The 16424-nt window shown below is 55.8% G+C and overlaps 7 protein-coding genes across 7 annotated transcripts; 5 read left to right on the top strand and 2 right to left on the bottom strand.

Moving 5' to 3' along the window:
* The first annotated feature begins 366 nt into the window (after positions 1-366).
* Positions 367-4449, top strand: BU26DRAFT_65609 (DNase I-like protein). The gene is made up of 4 exons (XM_033836164.1): positions 367-575; positions 623-2969; positions 3013-4162; positions 4217-4449. The coding sequence occupies exons 1-4, from the start codon at positions 534-536 to the stop codon at positions 4284-4286; spliced, it is 3609 nt and encodes a 1202-aa protein (XP_033681294.1). The 5' UTR covers positions 367-533; the 3' UTR covers positions 4287-4449.
* Positions 4450-4673: 224 nt separating this feature from the next.
* On the top strand, positions 4674-5354 carry BU26DRAFT_432318 (uncharacterized protein; the record flags this gene model as incomplete). Its single annotated transcript, XM_033823966.1, has 2 exons — positions 4674-4881; positions 4936-5354. 2 exons carry the CDS (start codon positions 4674-4676, stop codon positions 5352-5354), a joined length of 627 nt encoding a protein of 208 aa, XP_033681293.1.
* A 129-nt stretch (positions 5355-5483) lies between these two features.
* On the bottom strand, positions 5484-7955 carry BU26DRAFT_553185 (uncharacterized protein; the record flags this gene model as incomplete). The annotated part of the gene is made up of 4 exons (XM_033832194.1): positions 5484-5683; positions 5902-6824; positions 7154-7824; positions 7874-7955. 4 exons carry the CDS (start codon positions 7953-7955, stop codon positions 5677-5679), a joined length of 1683 nt encoding a protein of 560 aa, XP_033681292.1. The 3' UTR covers positions 5484-5676.
* Positions 7956-8199: 244 nt separating this feature from the next.
* On the bottom strand, positions 8200-10730 carry BU26DRAFT_65546 (uncharacterized protein). Its single transcript, XM_033836163.1, has 6 exons — positions 10453-10730; positions 10335-10404; positions 10165-10274; positions 9216-10104; positions 8641-9157; positions 8200-8590 (listed from the first exon to the last, which is right to left on the bottom strand). The coding sequence occupies exons 1-6, from the start codon at positions 10469-10471 to the stop codon at positions 8444-8446; spliced, it is 1752 nt and encodes a 583-aa protein (XP_033681291.1). The 5' UTR covers positions 10472-10730; the 3' UTR covers positions 8200-8443.
* Positions 10731-10927: 197 nt separating this feature from the next.
* BU26DRAFT_411294 (uncharacterized protein) lies at positions 10928-11848 on the top strand (the record flags this gene model as incomplete). The annotated part of the gene is made up of 2 exons (XM_033822945.1): positions 10928-11120; positions 11205-11848. Coding segments are annotated over 2 exons (837 nt in total), but the record flags the coding sequence as incomplete, so codon positions are not given.
* A 1023-nt stretch (positions 11849-12871) lies between these two features.
* Positions 12872-14074, top strand: BU26DRAFT_65449 (uncharacterized protein). The gene is made up of 2 exons (XM_033836161.1): positions 12872-13000; positions 13052-14074. The coding sequence occupies exons 1-2, from the start codon at positions 12991-12993 to the stop codon at positions 13648-13650; spliced, it is 609 nt and encodes a 202-aa protein (XP_033681289.1). The 5' UTR covers positions 12872-12990; the 3' UTR covers positions 13651-14074.
* Positions 14075-15870, top strand: BU26DRAFT_65527 (acetyl-CoA synthetase-like protein). The gene is made up of 2 exons (XM_033836162.1): positions 14075-14559; positions 14607-15870. Exons 1-2 carry the CDS (start codon positions 14247-14249, stop codon positions 15758-15760), a joined length of 1467 nt encoding a protein of 488 aa, XP_033681288.1. The 5' UTR covers positions 14075-14246; the 3' UTR covers positions 15761-15870.
* Positions 15871-16424: the final 554 nt, after the last annotated feature.

Here is a 16424-nt window from a genome sequence, read left to right as displayed (position 1 = left end):
TCAGGGCCAAGCACCACAACGCAGGCCCGGTGAATGCGACGTCAGCCACACATCGACGAGTGAGACCGCCAACACCGCTCCCCTTCGCTCGTCGCCGCAACACCCGCTCGCTGCTTCCTCCCGTCTCGCCCTCCGGCGCTGCTCCAACACACCCGTGGACCCGCCCAAGCACACGCGTGCTCTGCTGGCCGCGCGCTGAAACACTGCCCGGCTGCTGCGTACAAGGCTCTCCCCGCCGAATCCGGCATTCCCTGCTGTCGAGCATTCTTAGAACTCCACGCGTCTGCAGGGCCTCCACGATCGCTTCGCCCCTCGCCTCTCGCCCGCACGAACCGTATCCTTCGCTACTATTCTTCCAGTCCGTCCCTCGCTCCATTGTGGCCGCCGGCGAGCCCCCCGCTGCATGAACAGTCCCCGGCCGCGGGCTGCCATTCTTCCAAAATTACAGCCAGCGCTCAATGGGAACGACTCCTCGGCGGTCGATGAGCTTCTATAAAACCGACCCTGGCGTTGGCTGACGAGGAGCGCACAACATGGAGCGCTCCAACGAGGAGAGCACCGATGGCTCGTCCATCGTGAGTAGCGCAACCTCAAAGAAGAGTGCATGCTAACAGCGAAGCAGAAGCCGGTGTCCTCACTCCGCAGTCATTTTGAGAACATGCTCAGTACGAACAAGTCGCCCGCGCCCACAACCCCGCGCCAGCCCTCCCCCGCCGCAGTCGACTGCCTCGCCATGCCAGAGGACCACAGGAAGATGAACGGGCGGAAATCGTTGGACATTCCAAGGGAAAACGGAGGGCGCACCTCAACACCAAATTTAGCCGACTACAGCGGGACTGGTTCGACTACTCCGCGGGGCAGAACGCCAGGGTCGCCGTGGAGCAATTCAAAGCCTCGGCCGACGTCGATGGTGGCTTTCTCTCCGCCCAGGTCGCCCACCAGATCACCCCCGAGAGTGACCGTGCAATCCCCCAAGTCACCCCCAATACCCTCCGAGCCGCACATCCACTCTCCGCTCCCCTCGCGAACCCTCCCGCCTGCGTCTGTGGACTCCCCTACTCATGCCCAACCGATTTCGAACGGAACGAAGACTTTCAAGGTACCCAGCAGACATGCCACGCCAGTTTTAGAGTCGAAACACTTCTTCCCCGCCAGCCCTGTAGCAAGTCCTTCGGGCGATCCCCGTAAAAGCGGCACGTTCGAACGCCCTGCGGCTCCTGCGTCTTCTGTTCCACCGCCCATCAATCGCGCTGGGAAACCAAAGATCTTGAGCAAGTCGCACTCTGTAGAACCTTCCGCGAGGACGACATTAGCCCCTGGTCACAGCGCGGAAGGAATGGCGGAGAGTGTCTCACCGTTTAGCACTCCACCAAGCAGCAGTGAGGGCAGCGTAAAGGAGGAGTCGCCATCTCTGGAGCCTGGGCTTTCGAAACCCAGAGGTGCCGCTCCAAAAGAGAGCTACTTTCCCCCTCCCCCTGTGCATCATTCTTTGGTTGAGAGACTTCCCTCGTCAGATCCTCGCGCCATAGTGGGCAACCCGCCCTTAAAATTCGCGCCTCAGTCTCGTGCAAATCCCCCGAGCGACCGTCCTGAAGACCGGCCTGCGTTGCCAGCGCGGCGAGAGAAGGACAATGTAGACCTGAGGAAGAGCATGGTGATCCAGAGGCCTTTGTTGCCTGAACCTCCGATTCGGCGATCCATGGATACATTTCGGCCAGCTGCCCTTGTCGCGGAAACCAATAACAAGTTCATGCCTCCCCCTAGGCGTATTCAGGCAACGGCCGCAGCAGCACCCACAAAATCGTTAGAGCCTCCGAAACCACCTCCGCCGCGCAATTCCGGAGAATTCAAGAGACCAAACCAGGTCCCGGCGCAAGCCTCGACGCAGACCCCAGCGCAAGCCTCCCAACCGTACACCTATGATTCAGATGACACGGATACAGCTAACGAGAAACCCACGACCGCTCTTACCGACTACCCGGACTCATCGCAAGCCAATCGAAGACCGCCGGTGTTCCAAGAAGGTACCTCTTTGATCCCCACCGGCTATGAGACGAAGCTCTTCGCCATCTGCGGGGAGTACATATGCACAACCGGCTATGTCACGAACGTGTGGAACGTGTTGAATGGTAGGCTGTTGATGAGTCAAAGTCATGGAGAAACTGTCAAGGCTACGTCAGTGGCATTCAGGCCCGCTAAGAACGTGGACGACGAAGGCAAGCGGCTATGGCTCGGCACGAATATCGGCGAGATGCACGAGCTCGACATCCCAACGCAGAGTCTAGTGCACACAAAGTCCAATGCTCATAAAGGTTCGCCAGTGTTGAAGATATTCCGCTATGCCTCAGAGATGTGGTCTCTCGACGATGATGGGAAGCTCCACATCTGGCTTCCCGACGAGACGGGATCACCTACCCTTCAGCAGACGCCGTCTACATTTCGCGTACCCCGAGGCCACACCTTCTCGATCATATCGGGATCTCAGTTGTGGATCGCTTTTACAAAGGAGATCCGGGTCTACAATCGGACGGTCGACAATAACTACTTTCAGCAGATGACTCAAGGTAGCCTCTCGCAGCAGAACGTGGGAGACGTCACCTCGGGCGCAATACTCAGCAGCCAGCCGGATCGCATATACTTTGGACACACGGACGGCAAAATTACAATATACGCCAAGAAGAATTTTGAGTGCTTAGGGGTCATCAACGTGAGCTTGTACAAGATCAGCTCGTTGGTGGGTGTGGGCGACTATTTATGGGCTGGCTATAGTACCGGGATGATCTACGTCTACGACACGAGTAGCACGCCGTGGAAGGTGATGAAGGACTGGAAAGCTCACGAGAAGCCCATTGCGGGTATCATCGCAGATCGGACGAGTATTTGGAAGCTCGACAGGTTGCAAGTTGCCTCACTAGGCACGGACAGCATGCTGCGAATTTGGGACGGCATGCTGAGGAATGACTGGCTAGGTAGGATTGGAAACCCATTTCTAGATGTTGCTAACAAAGACAGAAACCCAAATGCAGCAACGCGACGCTGAATACTGCGACTTCCGAGAGATCTCGGTCAGAGTAATGACCTGGAATGCGGGTGCAACAAAACCCACGAGCCTACGGCATAACGAGCAAGATCAGAACTTCTTCAGGGAACTGCTGCAGCCAGAAGATCCCCCAGACATTCTTGTCTTCGGGTTCCAGGAATTGGTGGATCTGGAAGATAAGAAAATCACGGCCAAGAGCTTCTTCAAGAAGAAGAAGAGCAGAGAGGCAACGGAGAACGAACACATGTCTCACCAGTACCGCGCATGGCGCGACCACCTGATGCGTGTCCTCGACGAGCACTCTCCGCGCCAGAACTACACTCTCCTACACACCGCCAACCTGGTCGGCCTCTTCACGTGTGTATTCATCAAGGCATCCGAACGCTCAAAGATCCGCGACGTTTGCGCTGCTGAGATCAAGCTCGGCTTCAGCGGACGCGTTGGCAATAAGGGTGCTCTGGTAGTCCGATTCTTCCTCGACGACTCCTCCCTTTGCTTCATAAACTGCCATCTTGCGGCTGGGCAAACACAGACAACGCATCGTAACAACGACGCCGCCGCTATCATGGAAGCGGCGCCTCTACCGCGGAACCGCTCTCCGTCCGACTGCGCGAACTTCTTCGTCGGTGGTGGAGATGGATCCATGATCCTCGATCACGAAATCTGTGTCTTGAATGGTGATCTCAATTACCGGATCGATTCGATGCCTCGGGACACCGTCATCAGTGCAGTGAACCAAGGGAATCTGGCCAAGCTGCTTGACCGCGATCAATTACTTCTATCGCGCAAACGAAATCCTGGCTTCCGACTACGAGCCTTCAACGAGGCGCCTATTAATTTCCCGCCAACGTACAAATACGACGTCGGTACTGATAATTACGACACGTCAGAGAAGAGGCGCTCTCCAGCTTGGTGCGATAGACTGTTGTATCGCGGGCTGGGCCGAATCAAGCAGGTCGATTACCGTAGGCACGACTGCGTCAAAGTGTCAGACCACAGGCCAGTCAGCGGCAGGTTCAAGGTTCGGGTCAAGACGATTAGCGACAAGAGGCAGATGACGGCCAAGGACAAGGTCGAGGTGGAGTTTGAGGCCGTGAAGAGGAGGATCGCTGGAGACATAAAGTAAGTTTTCTAGCCTAACGACATGCATGATACGTAGACTAATGGGCGGCGCAGGCTCGATTACCTGATTAACGTGTTCGGACTGTCGACGAAGGAGGCGCAGAGGCTTCTGAAAGGATCATGAAAAGCCGGCCGTTGGCTTGATACCATTATTTTGTGCTATAGTGAGCGTTCTCGCGGGCTGCATAGGGCATTAGGGTACTGTTGTGGGAGCCTTCTCCGTGGGCAACTTGGGGCGAGGATTGTGGCAGCCATGTCATGTGTTAGCGTGCGATCATGGTGACGTCAGGCGCGCGTATCACGCAGATGCGCCCCGAAATAAAATCGATGATGAGAACAACAACCGCTGCCTCTTCTCACGACGCAACTTCCTCCACCAAAGTAACTCATGTCCTCTGCCTCAATTGCCTTCCGACGCCTTCCACTAACGTGCACATCATCAGCACTTCCACGCGCCCGTCTCCTGGCATCACATCTGCAACACACGCGACTTATCAATCCCCGCATCACCATGGACAAGGACCAATCCCGCGGCGAGTCGACGACCGGCATCTCAGAGTGGAAGCAGCGCCCGCCATACCGCGTGCACGAGCCGAACGAGAAGTTCGACGTCAAGTACGAAGCCAACTGCCACTGCGGAAGGGTCAAGTACCAGCTGAACAGGCGGGAGCCATTAGACAGCAAGCTATGCCACTGCACCACCTGCCAGACGCAGCACGGTGCGTCCCGCGCACCCAAAACACCCAGGGAGCACGCCCGCTAACACGCACCAGCCGCGCCCTTCCAATGGGCCGCCATCTTCCACAAAGAAGACATCAACTTCGCCAACGGCCACCACGACCTCGAGTGGTACGACCCGACGGAGAAGTCCATCGCGCACAAGCTGCCGTGCAAGGTGCGCTGCGCCTTCTGCCACTCGCCCATCATGGACGAGGGCCGCAACATGATCCTGCTCTTCCCCTCGCTCATCCACCTCAGGACCGACGCGGATAGGGCGTTCTTCAAGCCCCGCTGCCATATGTTCTATGGCCAGCGCGTTATGGATGTCCCCGATGGGCTGCCCAAGTGGGCCGGGTTGAGCGGGGAGAGCGAGCTGATTGAGGATAGTCCGCCCGAGTTGGTGAGGGAGTTTGAGCGGAGGCGTGAGGAGGAGAGGAATCGGAGGTTTGAGAAGGGGGAGAATGTTAAGTGAGTGGTGGTTGGTTAGAGTGAGGTGGGCGTTGGAGGCGTTTGCGGCGGTGGTGGTGGTGGTGGCTACTGCATGGCGTCGAGGAATCTCAGCATGAGTTGAGCATTGGTCGGGCGTAGGTGACTGGAGTGAGATGCATACATTATTGGGCGTTGACGGTGAGCGGAGTGCTTCATCGAGGCCCTTTTCTCCTCTAATGTCAATCGATACATTATTGGTCTTGCTCTTTCTCGCTTTCCTCCCTTCTCCCTCCTTCCCCGCTTAACAGCTACGATCGACTGTTACTCTTCCAAGCAATCCAAGGGCCCGAACGACCCTTACTACCCTACACGCTAAGTCGAGGAGTAGTAAGAATAGCGAAATGCGTACGAGGGCTCAGTGCCATGATGCGTTCCGAACAAGAAAAAGAGCCCAATTGCATGTTCCGATTCAAGTTAGAGCGGAGATTCAACACATCTATCCCCACTCCTCTAAATTCACAGCCTCACCTCCCCCCTAGTGCACTCAATCAGCAATGCCTCCCTTCCTCCCCATCTCCCCCCTAACTTACTTCTTCCCCCCCGCCATCGCCCTAGCAAACAGCTCAATCACCGCCGGCCCCTCCGCACTCCTCCCGCTCTCCAAATCCAACTCCGGATCGCACCTCCCCATCGCCTTCCGATACGCGGGCCGTGCCGTACACCGCTCCAACCACTCCAGAATCGCCGGATACGCCCCCAAATGCAGCGGCTCGAACTTCCGCATCGTCGTAAAGCACCACACCATCATGACATCCGCAGCCGTGAACTCGTCGCCCGCCAGCCACGCGTTAGAAGAGAGGCGGTTGTCGACGTGCGCGACCGCGGCGCGCACGCGCGCGTCGTTCGCGGCGTACCGCGGATCCGTCTCGTCGCCGGCGAGCAGACCGCGCGCCAGCGCGCGCCGGAAGAGCGCGGGCTGCAGCGTGCCGTTGGCGAAGTGGAACCAGTAGAGATAGTCTGCGAAGTTCTTATGCGTGGGGGGCAGCGCGAGACGGCCGTCGGCGTACTTGTGGATGAGGTACTGGGCGATGGCGCCGGATTCGGCGAGCGCGATGGGGCTGTCCGGGTCGGTGGTGTCCTCAAGGACGGGCGAGGCGCCCATGGGGTGCTGGGCTTTTAGCTCGGGGGGCGAGAGGAGCGGCGCGCGCTGGTAGAGGCGCAGGGTGTAGGGGAGGGCGAGCTCTTCGAGGAGGAAGGGGATGCGTTCGCTTTGGCTGGTGTGGAGGTGGTGGAGGGTGAGGGTGGGCATTTTGGGGGGTTGGGTTGGGTTGGGGGTGCTGGGATTGGGGTAGGGGGATGGTGGTGGTTGGTTTGGGGTGGGGTTTGGGTATTGGGGGATTGTCTTGTTCTTATAGATTCGTGGGATGTGGAATGGTATATCGGCGAATCGCTGACTCGGTGAGTCGTTGGTTAGCCTATCCATGGGTGGTACTGTACTTGGATGGACGCTTAGCTGAAAGGAGAAGGATGCGGGGTTACGTCACTAACTCCGTTCGGTCCGCATGTGGAAACTCGGCCGAACTGCACACTTTTGTAGGCAACGACATAAGATTCTCGCACGAACGATTGAGATTACCGCTTGAGCTGTCTACTCTTGGCCTCCATACTCCGATCTTTCGTAGCACGAAAGGAATCGAAGCGCATACGCATATCTATCCCAGAAAGGGAACCGATGCGAGCTAGTTACACATGTCGTGTATACGCCTAACCATCCCCAACCCATGTACGGTTCCGCCATATAGTCCATGACCGAACACCCGCCGAAGCAGACGCCCCTCAAACTCCACCAATGCTCTCAGCGACAGTGATCCCCCTATCCAAGCAAAACGCATTCTTGTCGATATCACTCCTCCCAATCTCGCGGTTGATCTCAGGCATCAACTGATCAATCCAGTCGTTGACCGGCGTGAGCATACCCATGCAATCGAACTGCCCCCCGCGCTTGCTCGACTCAAAGTGGACATCCATCGAGCGGCCCCCGGGGATCTTCACGCTCAGATAATTCGCAATATTGCAGTAGCGCAGGGGGATCGTCTTCGTAATGTCGTCGTAGCGGTAGATGTAGCACTGCTTGTCGTTCTCCGTCATGCGCTGGATGGCGCCCGCCATCAGCTTCTCGATGAGGAACTCGACCGTCGCGCTGTCCGTGTTGCGGCGCTCGATCCAGATCTTGAGGTCCTCCTCGCACTCGTCGGCCATGCCGTTGTTGCGGCAGGGGCGCTTGACGCGGATCGTTGTCGTGGGCGGCGCGCCGGCGATGGTCAGATCGTTGAGGGCGCCGATGATGTGCCAGTACATGTCTTCGCCCGCGAGGCGGCCCACGTTCTGCTTGAGGTTGCCGAGCTCGAAGTAGAGCGTTTCGGCTGCCGTGCCGTCGGTGCTGCCGGTGATGTTCACGAGGCCGGATTGAGCTGCCGCATCGGGGACGGTGGAGCGTGCCACAGGTCCTGCTACTAAGGCAATGTTAGAATCAAGTCTGGACAAAGTATTCTCTTGCCTCACATATACCGCTGACTTCACCCCCGGTCGGAGCAGCCAAGCTGAATGACGCTGCGGCCGCAGCAAGAATAAGCGACAGCTTCATGACTGCGGTTTTGCGATGGGATGACGACGAGAGGAAAGAGACACTGACTTGAAAGCCGGCAGCGTGATGGGGAGAGCGCGATAGAGGCGAGAGAGTAGAAAGGGAGGAAGGCGCGAGAGGGGATCACGGAGAGCGGCAAGAGAGGAACGGATGACCTCGGCACTGGCCATCTCTTTCACTCGAGGAAGGAGCGCCTGGCGAAACAACGCAAAATCAGCCCTTTCAATCCCGTGGCGCGTCATAAGAAGCCGTATTGGCTCCTAGGACGTGGTGGGCTGGGCACCCGTCTAGACGAGTGCGGGACCGGTAATGGTGTTCTCGAGAAAAGATAAAACCAAAGCCGACAGACCATCTGACTAATTGATACTAGACGAGTGTAAAAGTCTATAATACGGAGGAGGAGAACATGACCGAATCTTTAGGGGGAAGTGTCGGTGACGAAGCTTTCCTTTCGAGGGTGGAGTGCCTCATCTGCTTTGTTTGCGGGTTTACCCACAGATTGACCATTTCCACCACGATTCTACGCCCGCTACAATCTGCGTACTGGACAAATGGTAGCTTATCCCCGCCGTGAGATTCTCGTTCCTCCAGACTATGATATAATCATCGTCACTTTGCAGGTCGAGCGCAACGGTCTGCAATGATATGAGCTTCTGTTCTAGTGACTTGGGAAAGGGAAACGTACGATGATGCTCACATGGCTGTTACGAGTCAAAACCCTGCGGAGCGAGGGGTAGTAGCCCTTGAGGTCCCACCACATGCTCAACGGTCCCTCACCCGACCCGGATCCGTAGGAGATGACACAGGAGCCGCCGCGGCCAAAAGCTAGGGCAAAGACCTTGTATCCGTTGTTCATGCAGAGAGCGGCACTGGCCGAGCCGGATGCCCGCCAGCTACAGTGGCCATTCGGCCATCGCGCATAGTATGTTTGATTGGGCCCGAGAATGCAGAATTCGAGATTGGCAAGACCGTGAGACCGTATGTCTGCGTATAGGTCCGGATAATGCTTGTCGAGATTGGCGTACATTCTTGACATTATCATGAGTTTGTCTCCGTATCCTAGACGTTCGGTCCGTTGCTTACCCCATGAACAATCTGAGTAGCGAGAAATGGTCACGGCTTCTCCGTGGAAATCCAGTCCAAAGCTGCGGGAAAATAGATAGGGTGAGTCGCGCAGCCTGTCTGAATTGCTGAGCGAGGTGCTTATACACGTGTTTCAGTGCCTTTCCAAGTAGAACTTCGAATTCTGGGGACGCTTACCCGGCGATGTCTTTTGGGCTCAAACAAAAATACGACCGACCACATAATGATACCCACCACCGCGGGTAGGAAGGTCGGGCCTCCTGAACTTGCTGCTTCAACCGGCCTTTTCCCGGCTCAAGCTGCTTTTGCTGAGTCTCCACTCGTCTTATCCCATTGCGAAGGGCCGATCTTTGTTCTTGTAGCTTCTTCACCTTCCGGACCGTCAGCGTTGACTTGCGCGCGTAATTATCACGTCCCTCAAACGTCCATATCTCAACCTCGTGGCGCTCTAGCTGTAGGGCGTCCTCCATACGCTCCGCAAGCTGTCGAAACTTGTTGTCCCACTCCTCGCTCTGCCTGTTCATCTCCCTTTGTATTCCCCTCCAAGCCAATGCTTGCTCTACCGTGCGTCCCTCGTCCGGGGGCTGCCTCAGAAAGTTGGTGGCAACGGGTTCACTGTGTTTGACCAATCGATGAACGATATCTCTTGCCGAGGCCTCTGCGTTATAGTATCGGTGGGTGGAACTACCTTTGTCCAACATCCTGCCCCAGAATTCCGGTGTGCGGATCAATTCATTCTCGCGCTTGATGCCCTCTTCAAAGGCGACCTTATCCCACATAGTTGTGACAAGCAGAACTTTCTTGAAAGCATCCTGTCCGCACAATTGATTGAACAGGAGCAGATTCCTCCTAGCCGAGCCGTGCATGCGGATGTCGTTGATGCGGTGAAGGTATATTATGCCGTGGAGGGATATCCTGACCTTGAATGAGCTGTTCAAGTATCCCGCAATCTCCTCGAGAACATCGGAGTCGCTTCTTTTGGTACCGTCGAAGCCGGGGGTATCTATGAGATATACTGTGCTGTTAGTCGGCGTATCGTATGCGTATACATCAACAGTAGATGTGCCTGATTGTAATTAGAATCTTCGTAGGTGGATATCTCAGCTTTTTAATGAACTCTACGTACATGGCTCAAGGGTGTGACCAATTCTGACAGGTTTGCGGGAGCATTTTGAGATAAAAGAGCTCTTTCCCGACCCTGTGACACCGATAACAGCGATGAAGACATCAGTAGACCTTTCAATTCGCTTAGTGGTCCGAGATCGCGCCAGAGGAGCCGTGACGAGCGGTACTCACCTAAGATCGTGGCTACCGCGAAACCTTTGTCGGCTTGTAGCCATCCTCGTGCCATTCGGCTGGTTTATACCTAGGCAAATGTGAGCGATCCGATAGTGCTCGCGAGTATAGTACCCACCGAGGAACGACATGCTCATGAACTCCAGATGCCGCACAATGGCCGTTCGTGAGTCTTGGTGAAGTAGGGAAGAGGCCCTTGCCTTCCAGGTGCCTGGAGACCTGTCTCGGGCCCTTTTCCAAGGTGCAGTAATTGAATCTGAGCGTGAGGTCGAGAGGGATTCATCTGGGAGGCAGACGACAGATGCGGGGTGTCCATGTGACCGCAAGCCTCTGTCGCACAGTGTTGCCCATGGTAACGCTTAGCCCCTATCTTGCCAGGTGGCTCATCGGAGCCTGATTGCCACCAGGAGGAGCGAGTGAGGCGTAATCAAGGCCGAAAGGGAACTATCAGTCTTCCTGGGCTTTCTATTCAGTGCTCCGAAGCCGACTTTTTTTTATTATATTTTTTTTTTAAAAATAAAGGGACTTCGACCCCCAAGAGCTTGCCCATTACGTGGGCTGTTTCGTATCCTCCATTCCATACTCAAAATACCTTGGATGCTCCGGACTTTGTAGCCGACCAGCTGGCCGGTCAGGCTCAACGTCTTTCGGCTTTCATGGGTAGCTCCGAGCGCCAGTCCGACGATAGGTTTTTCCTTGTTCTGGGGATGACGGGCGCTGGGAAAAGTACTTTTGTTGCTCGATGCACAGGTCAGGATGTTACCGTTGGTCATGGGCTATACTCATGTAAGAAGGCCTACCCGACTCATTTTAGCACTGCAAGCCATCGAGCGTGTGCACTAGGAAAGCGCCCTTTGACAACGTATCTAGGCACCAACTCGATGGGTGTTTTCGACTTCTTGTGGCGTGGTCGACGTATATACCTTGTGGATACTCCAGGTTTTGACGACCCGAATCGCTCCAATATCGACACCTTGGGAATCCTCGCCGCCTATCTTGGTGCGTCATATGCGAATGGCGTGCGCATCCATGGCCTTATTCTGCTGCATCCCATCTCTGGCAATCGCATGTCGGGATCGGGCTTACGCAATATTGAAATGATGAAGGCAATGTGCGGATTCACCCGTAACGATAACCTGGCGATCGCCACGACCATGTGGCCTAACGCGCCTGACAACGCCGAGGCAGCGATTCTTGAGAACCGGGAAATCGAGCTGCTGACGGAGGAGAAGTTTTTTGGCGTCTTAATCGCCCAAGGCGCGGCCCTCTTTCGTCATAATGAGAATGGCCATCGAGATTCCACGGATGAACATGAGTCGGCACGGCGAATCGTCGATTATCTCATCGACCGCTCAGATATACGCGCGCCGGACGTGCTACGCTTGCAGCACGAAATGATCGATCAGGGGAAGAGGCTAGGCGATACCGCTGCCGGTATAGCAGTGGCTGCAGATTTGCAGAAAGCTCGCCAAGCCCAGCTGCGGCAACTGCGAGAGCTAGAGACGCAGATGGATGATCAGCTCGCCTATATGGATGCCGCACATTTCGCTGAGCTCCGGGAGCTCCGGGCGCACTTCAACAAGAAGCTGGAGGAAGCTGAAAACGAGAAACAAACGCTGAAATGGTCAATGGAAGATATGCACAGGGAGGAAGAGAGGGCTTGGAAGACGAGGTTTGAAGTCCTGGACCAATGGTTCCGCGTCCAGATCGCCGCGAAAGAGCAGGACCTACTCGGCATAGAGACGTCTCTCCAGCAGCTGCGCAACGACAGAGCTCGACGCACGGACTCACCCTGCCGGAAGCAACAGGCAGCGGACAATGCTGTGGAGCACGAGGAAATAGTCGACAAGGCGCGAAGAGGTGCTGTCCGAGCTCGAGATAGTCATCGGAAATTCCGCACGCATGGAGGCCGCCTCGTTCATGGCGTGTCGACTGATCTCGCCAAAGATCTCGCCTCAGGTATCGCGTCTAGCACCATAGCCGCACGTAAGTTGGCCCACTCTTTTGGATAATCGATAGGCTTTGGCATTGAGATAGAGGTGCTGACGCGGAGGTGATCCCTAGTTGTTGCAGGAGGGGGTTTGTGCACGGTAATGTAGCGACGAGCTAGCGCAGCCACGGAAGCCGAGACGCTATGAATATCAAAGGAGAGGAGGTATAGAACAACGAGGGGAAGTCCCAAAGAGTGCAGAAGGATGTACTTTGGTGATGTATTGATTGCATTTCATATGCTACACGTCGGGGAATCGGAAGATTTCGTGCCGGCCGGAGCCTGCTCCGTATCAATTGTGTCATTCGGAGCAGCAGCGGACACGCCACGCCTCAGGTCCACCTGATCCATCACACCACCTCCTCGCCCACGGCTCACCTTTGCGGGGACTCGCGACTGATCACCGCATTGCAGGTACCACTCTCAGACCCCATAGCATGAGCGTGACCTGAGCAAATATACACCGCCGCGGATCTCGCCCGCAAACGGTGGCCCCAGACAGGCACAATGAGATCACATAAAGCCCAGCTTACCCCTCACTCACAACAGCTCACTCTACAGCTTCAGATCCCCTCAATTCCTCAAACCAAGACTCAATTGACTGCCTAGAGCGTCCCTAACTCTTCCTCTCCCTCCTTTCCTCTACCCTTCAAGAAGTTCGTCAAGATGGGGGCGCGTCGCGAATCCTCCTCCGAGGCACCTCTCTCTCCCTCCGCCATCCCGGACCTCGCCATCCTCCCGCAGCCGCTCTGCCCATCGGCCCTGCCCGTCGGCCAACTCGTCTCCAAGACGTCGAAGCTCGCGCCGTCGACGCTCGAAGACCGCGACTACGACGACATCGGCACGCGCTGGTACAAGGACGTCATCCTCTACAACACGGCGTCCGGCCGCTTCGTCGAGTCGCTCGGCGGCACGCACCTCGTGCAGAAGACGCTGGACAAGGGCACCGAGGCCGGCACCATCGAGGCGGAGGAGCAGCGTGTGCGGTTGCTGAAGGACCCTAGCGCCGCGCTGAAGAAGGTGCTGCAGGCGGAGGAGGCGAAGCAGTGGCTGAAGGAGAATGCGGAGGCGGGATTCGTGGTTGCCACGCGCGAGGTTACGAATGCGAGCTACAGGCGGGCGCGGCTGGTGGATGTCGGCAATGGCAACTGGGAGGTCGTCAGGGAGGTCGGCGGGGAGGGCAAGGATGGGAAGAGGAGGGATAGCGGGCTGGATGTGCAGACGAACAGCAAGAGCGATATTGTTGGCGTGGTGGTGAGGAAGGTGGTTGTGGAGGGTGGAGAGGCCCGGCTGGGTGGGGAGATGGCGGCAGAGTTTTGGAACTGAGGGACAATTTAGGCGTTCGTGGATGGCGTCTTCGGCTCGGCGAAAGCGGGACGTCTGTATTGTACGGGTATATCCATTCGGCATGATTTCAGGGAAAACTCCTTTCAATGACAAAATATGAATTCCATCTATCGTCCAGAGCATTGCTTCATTTCCCCTAACTCTCAAGCGCCGATCTCGCTCATTGGATATCTTGCCCCATCCTAGCAGACATTTTGGCGGGCATCTATCAATTCCGTCCGCAAACTTCATCGCATCGTACTCATCGAACGTATCCACCGCGAAGAGACCCTACACCTTCACTCCTAGGCGGCGCCCCACGTCGCTGTACCAGATCAACGAGAGCTCCAAGAATGTACACAGGTCCTGATCGTCCGGACGTAGTTGAAGAGGAGGGGGACACAGTACAGGTCGAAACACCGCGTCGCGTCGCGTATCCCGGGGTTGGAGAAGGGTGGCGAACTCGTGGGGACTACCCCACACTTTGCAACAACCACCTCGGTCTAGCTCTCGTTGACGTCGTCACTTCCACCACCGGACGTTCGTCTCCATGATGATATCCATACGCACCGATCTCGCTTCCAAAAGGCCCCGTCATGCCCTCGCAGTCGCCCTTCCAGATAGACATCCCGGCCACCGACCTCCTTAGCTACCTCTTCCCGCCGGCCCAGCTCGTATCCGACAAGCCGATATGGATCGATGCCGACGATACTTCGCATTCGCTGTCCCCGCGCCAACTCCTCCGATGGGTGAAAAGACTGGGTGCTGGATTGCAAGCCTTGGGTTGGAAGCGGCAGGATGTGGTCATGATGTATTCGCATAACCATATATTTGTGCCTGTTGCGTATCTGGGCATCTCGGGCTGCGGATGCATCTATAGCGGCTGCAATCCAGCGTACGGGGTCGACGGTAAGTCGCGTAGTCGTGGGTCGAAAAGTCTTGCTGAGAATAGTCAGAAACGGCGTATCAGATTCAGAACACCGAGTGCAAGGTCATACTAGTAGAGCCGCCGCTGCTTTCTACCCTTCTCAAAGCCGCAGCGAAGACCAATTTCCCAAGCGATCGCATCTTCGTCTTCTCCGACAAAGAGACTGGAACGGTGGACGGCATTCGTGACTGGCGAACATTCCTCGCTTCTGCATCAGAAGCCGAGTCCTGGACTTGGAGTCCAATGAACGCAGAGCAGTCTCGCAGCACGGTCGCCGCTCTCAACTACTCGTCTGGAACCACGGGTCTACCAAAGGGCGTGATGATCAGCCACCAGAACGTCATCGCCAACGTCGAGCAAAGCGTCTTCATGCGCGATCTCGAGCAGCCTTACCACCCTTCGTCCCGACCTGAGGAGCGCTGGCTAGGCTTCCTCCCTCTGTACCATGCATACGGCCAGCTATGGTCGATAGTCGCCGCGGCCCGGACTCTCAGTCCCTGCTACTTCATGCGCGCGTTCAACTACGTCAAGTTCCTCGAGAACATCCAGAAGCATCGCATCACGCACATTCAGACCGCGCCACCCGTCCTAGTCATGCTAGCAAAACGCCCCGAAACGAAGGCCTACGACCTCTCTTCCCTGCAGAACATCCTGTGCGGAGCGGCGCCTCTGTCAAAAGAGCTCCAGAACGAGGTGTCCGCGAAATGCGCCCTCAAAGTCGTGCAGACGTGGGGCATGACTGAGGTCACATGCTCCTGTCTGCACGTGCCGGGCGGGCGCGACGACCGCTCCGGCTCCGTGGGATACATCGACCCCAACGCAGCGATGAAGCTCATTGACGACGAGGGGAAGGAGGTCGGACCCGGAGAAAGAGGCGAGATCCATGTCAAGGGGCCAAATGTGTGCATGGGTTACTGGCGTAATGAGCGAGCTACGCAGGAGGCTTTCGACGAAGAGGGGTTTCTGAAGACGGGAGATATCGCGGTAAAAGACGAGAACGGCTGGTATTGGATCGTCGATCGGAAGAAGGAACTCATCAAGGTGAAGGGCTTCCAGGTCGCGCCTGCGGAACTCGAGGCTCTGCTTCTGGAGCATGAGCATGTGGCTGATGTAGCAGTGTGCGCGTTGCAGCTGTGGGTTTCTCCCCCCAAGGGCTGCCTCGTACTTACTCGAGCTAACTGAATCACGCGCGAAGCGAACATGAAGAGCTGCCGCGCGCGTACATCGCCCTGAAGCCCGAGCACAAATCCGCTTCTACCGAGTGGGATATCGAGAAGTGGATGGCTGATCGCGTGGCTAGGCACAAGCACCTGACCGGCGGTGTTGTGTTCATCGAAGAAGTGCCTAAGTCGCCGAGCGGGAAGATCCAGCGCAAGGTTCTTAGGGAGTGGGCGAAGAAGGATGCAGAGGGGTGGAGGAATAGGCGAGATGGGGCGAAGCTGTAGTGTAGTGGACGCATTCATCGGAGCAATCTTACCATGTACTACGACGTGTTGTGATATTATCACAGATATTTGCACATCGGGCTGTGACGGGAGAGAAAACGGTGTGATGAAGCATTGGAGATATATACTGTATTTCCCCACTCAACGCACAGACCTTACTTAACGCACACTTTTTAGTATCTCTTACCCCCCCCCTAAAATAAGAACTATAATAGATAAGTAAATAAAATTTTAGTATATTATTTATATACTACTAGTAACTCTATATTAGCTTAGAAATTTTAAAAAGCTATAGTATTTAGTTAGTAATTAAGATTTATAAATTTATTAAGTTTTTTTAAAAACTTCTAATATATAGCTTATAAATTAATATATAAGCTTTTTTATAAAATAAACTTATA

Source organism: Trematosphaeria pertusa (assembly GCF_010094035.1).
Source record: "Trematosphaeria pertusa strain CBS 122368 unplaced genomic scaffold BU26scaffold_11, whole genome shotgun sequence".
NCBI lineage: Eukaryota > Fungi > Ascomycota > Dothideomycetes > Pleosporales > Trematosphaeriaceae > Trematosphaeria > Trematosphaeria pertusa.
The sequence above is the reverse complement of the archived record's forward strand: the minus strand, read 5'-3'. Positions and strand labels throughout refer to the sequence as shown.

Bases quoted from the DNA above. Each gene is read 5' to 3' on its own strand.
- BU26DRAFT_65609 (XM_033836164.1), top strand. From the start codon at position 534: ATGGAGCGCTCCAACGAGGAGAGCACCGATGGCTCGTCCATC. The intron at 2,970-3,012 runs GTAGGATTGGAA...TAACAAAGACAG, and splicing joins GCTGAGGAATGACTGGCTAG to AAACCCAAATGCAGCAACGC. The intron at 4,163-4,216 runs GTAAGTTTTCTA...TGGGCGGCGCAG, and splicing joins AGGATCGCTGGAGACATAAA to GCTCGATTACCTGATTAACG.
- BU26DRAFT_65546 (XM_033836163.1), bottom strand. The intron at 10,275-10,334 runs GTGAGTACCGCT...GCGAATTGAAAG, and splicing joins CGCGGTAGCCACGATCTTAG to GTCTACTGATGTCTTCATCG. The intron at 9,158-9,215 runs GTAAGCGTCCCC...CACGTGTATAAG, and splicing joins AGCCCAAAAGACATCGCCGG to CACCTCGCTCAGCAATTCAG.
- BU26DRAFT_65527 (XM_033836162.1), top strand. From the start codon at position 14,247: ATGCCCTCGCAGTCGCCCTTCCAGATAGACATCCCGGCCACCGACCTC. The intron at 14,560-14,606 runs GTAAGTCGCGTA...GAGAATAGTCAG, and splicing joins TCCAGCGTACGGGGTCGACG to AAACGGCGTATCAGATTCAG.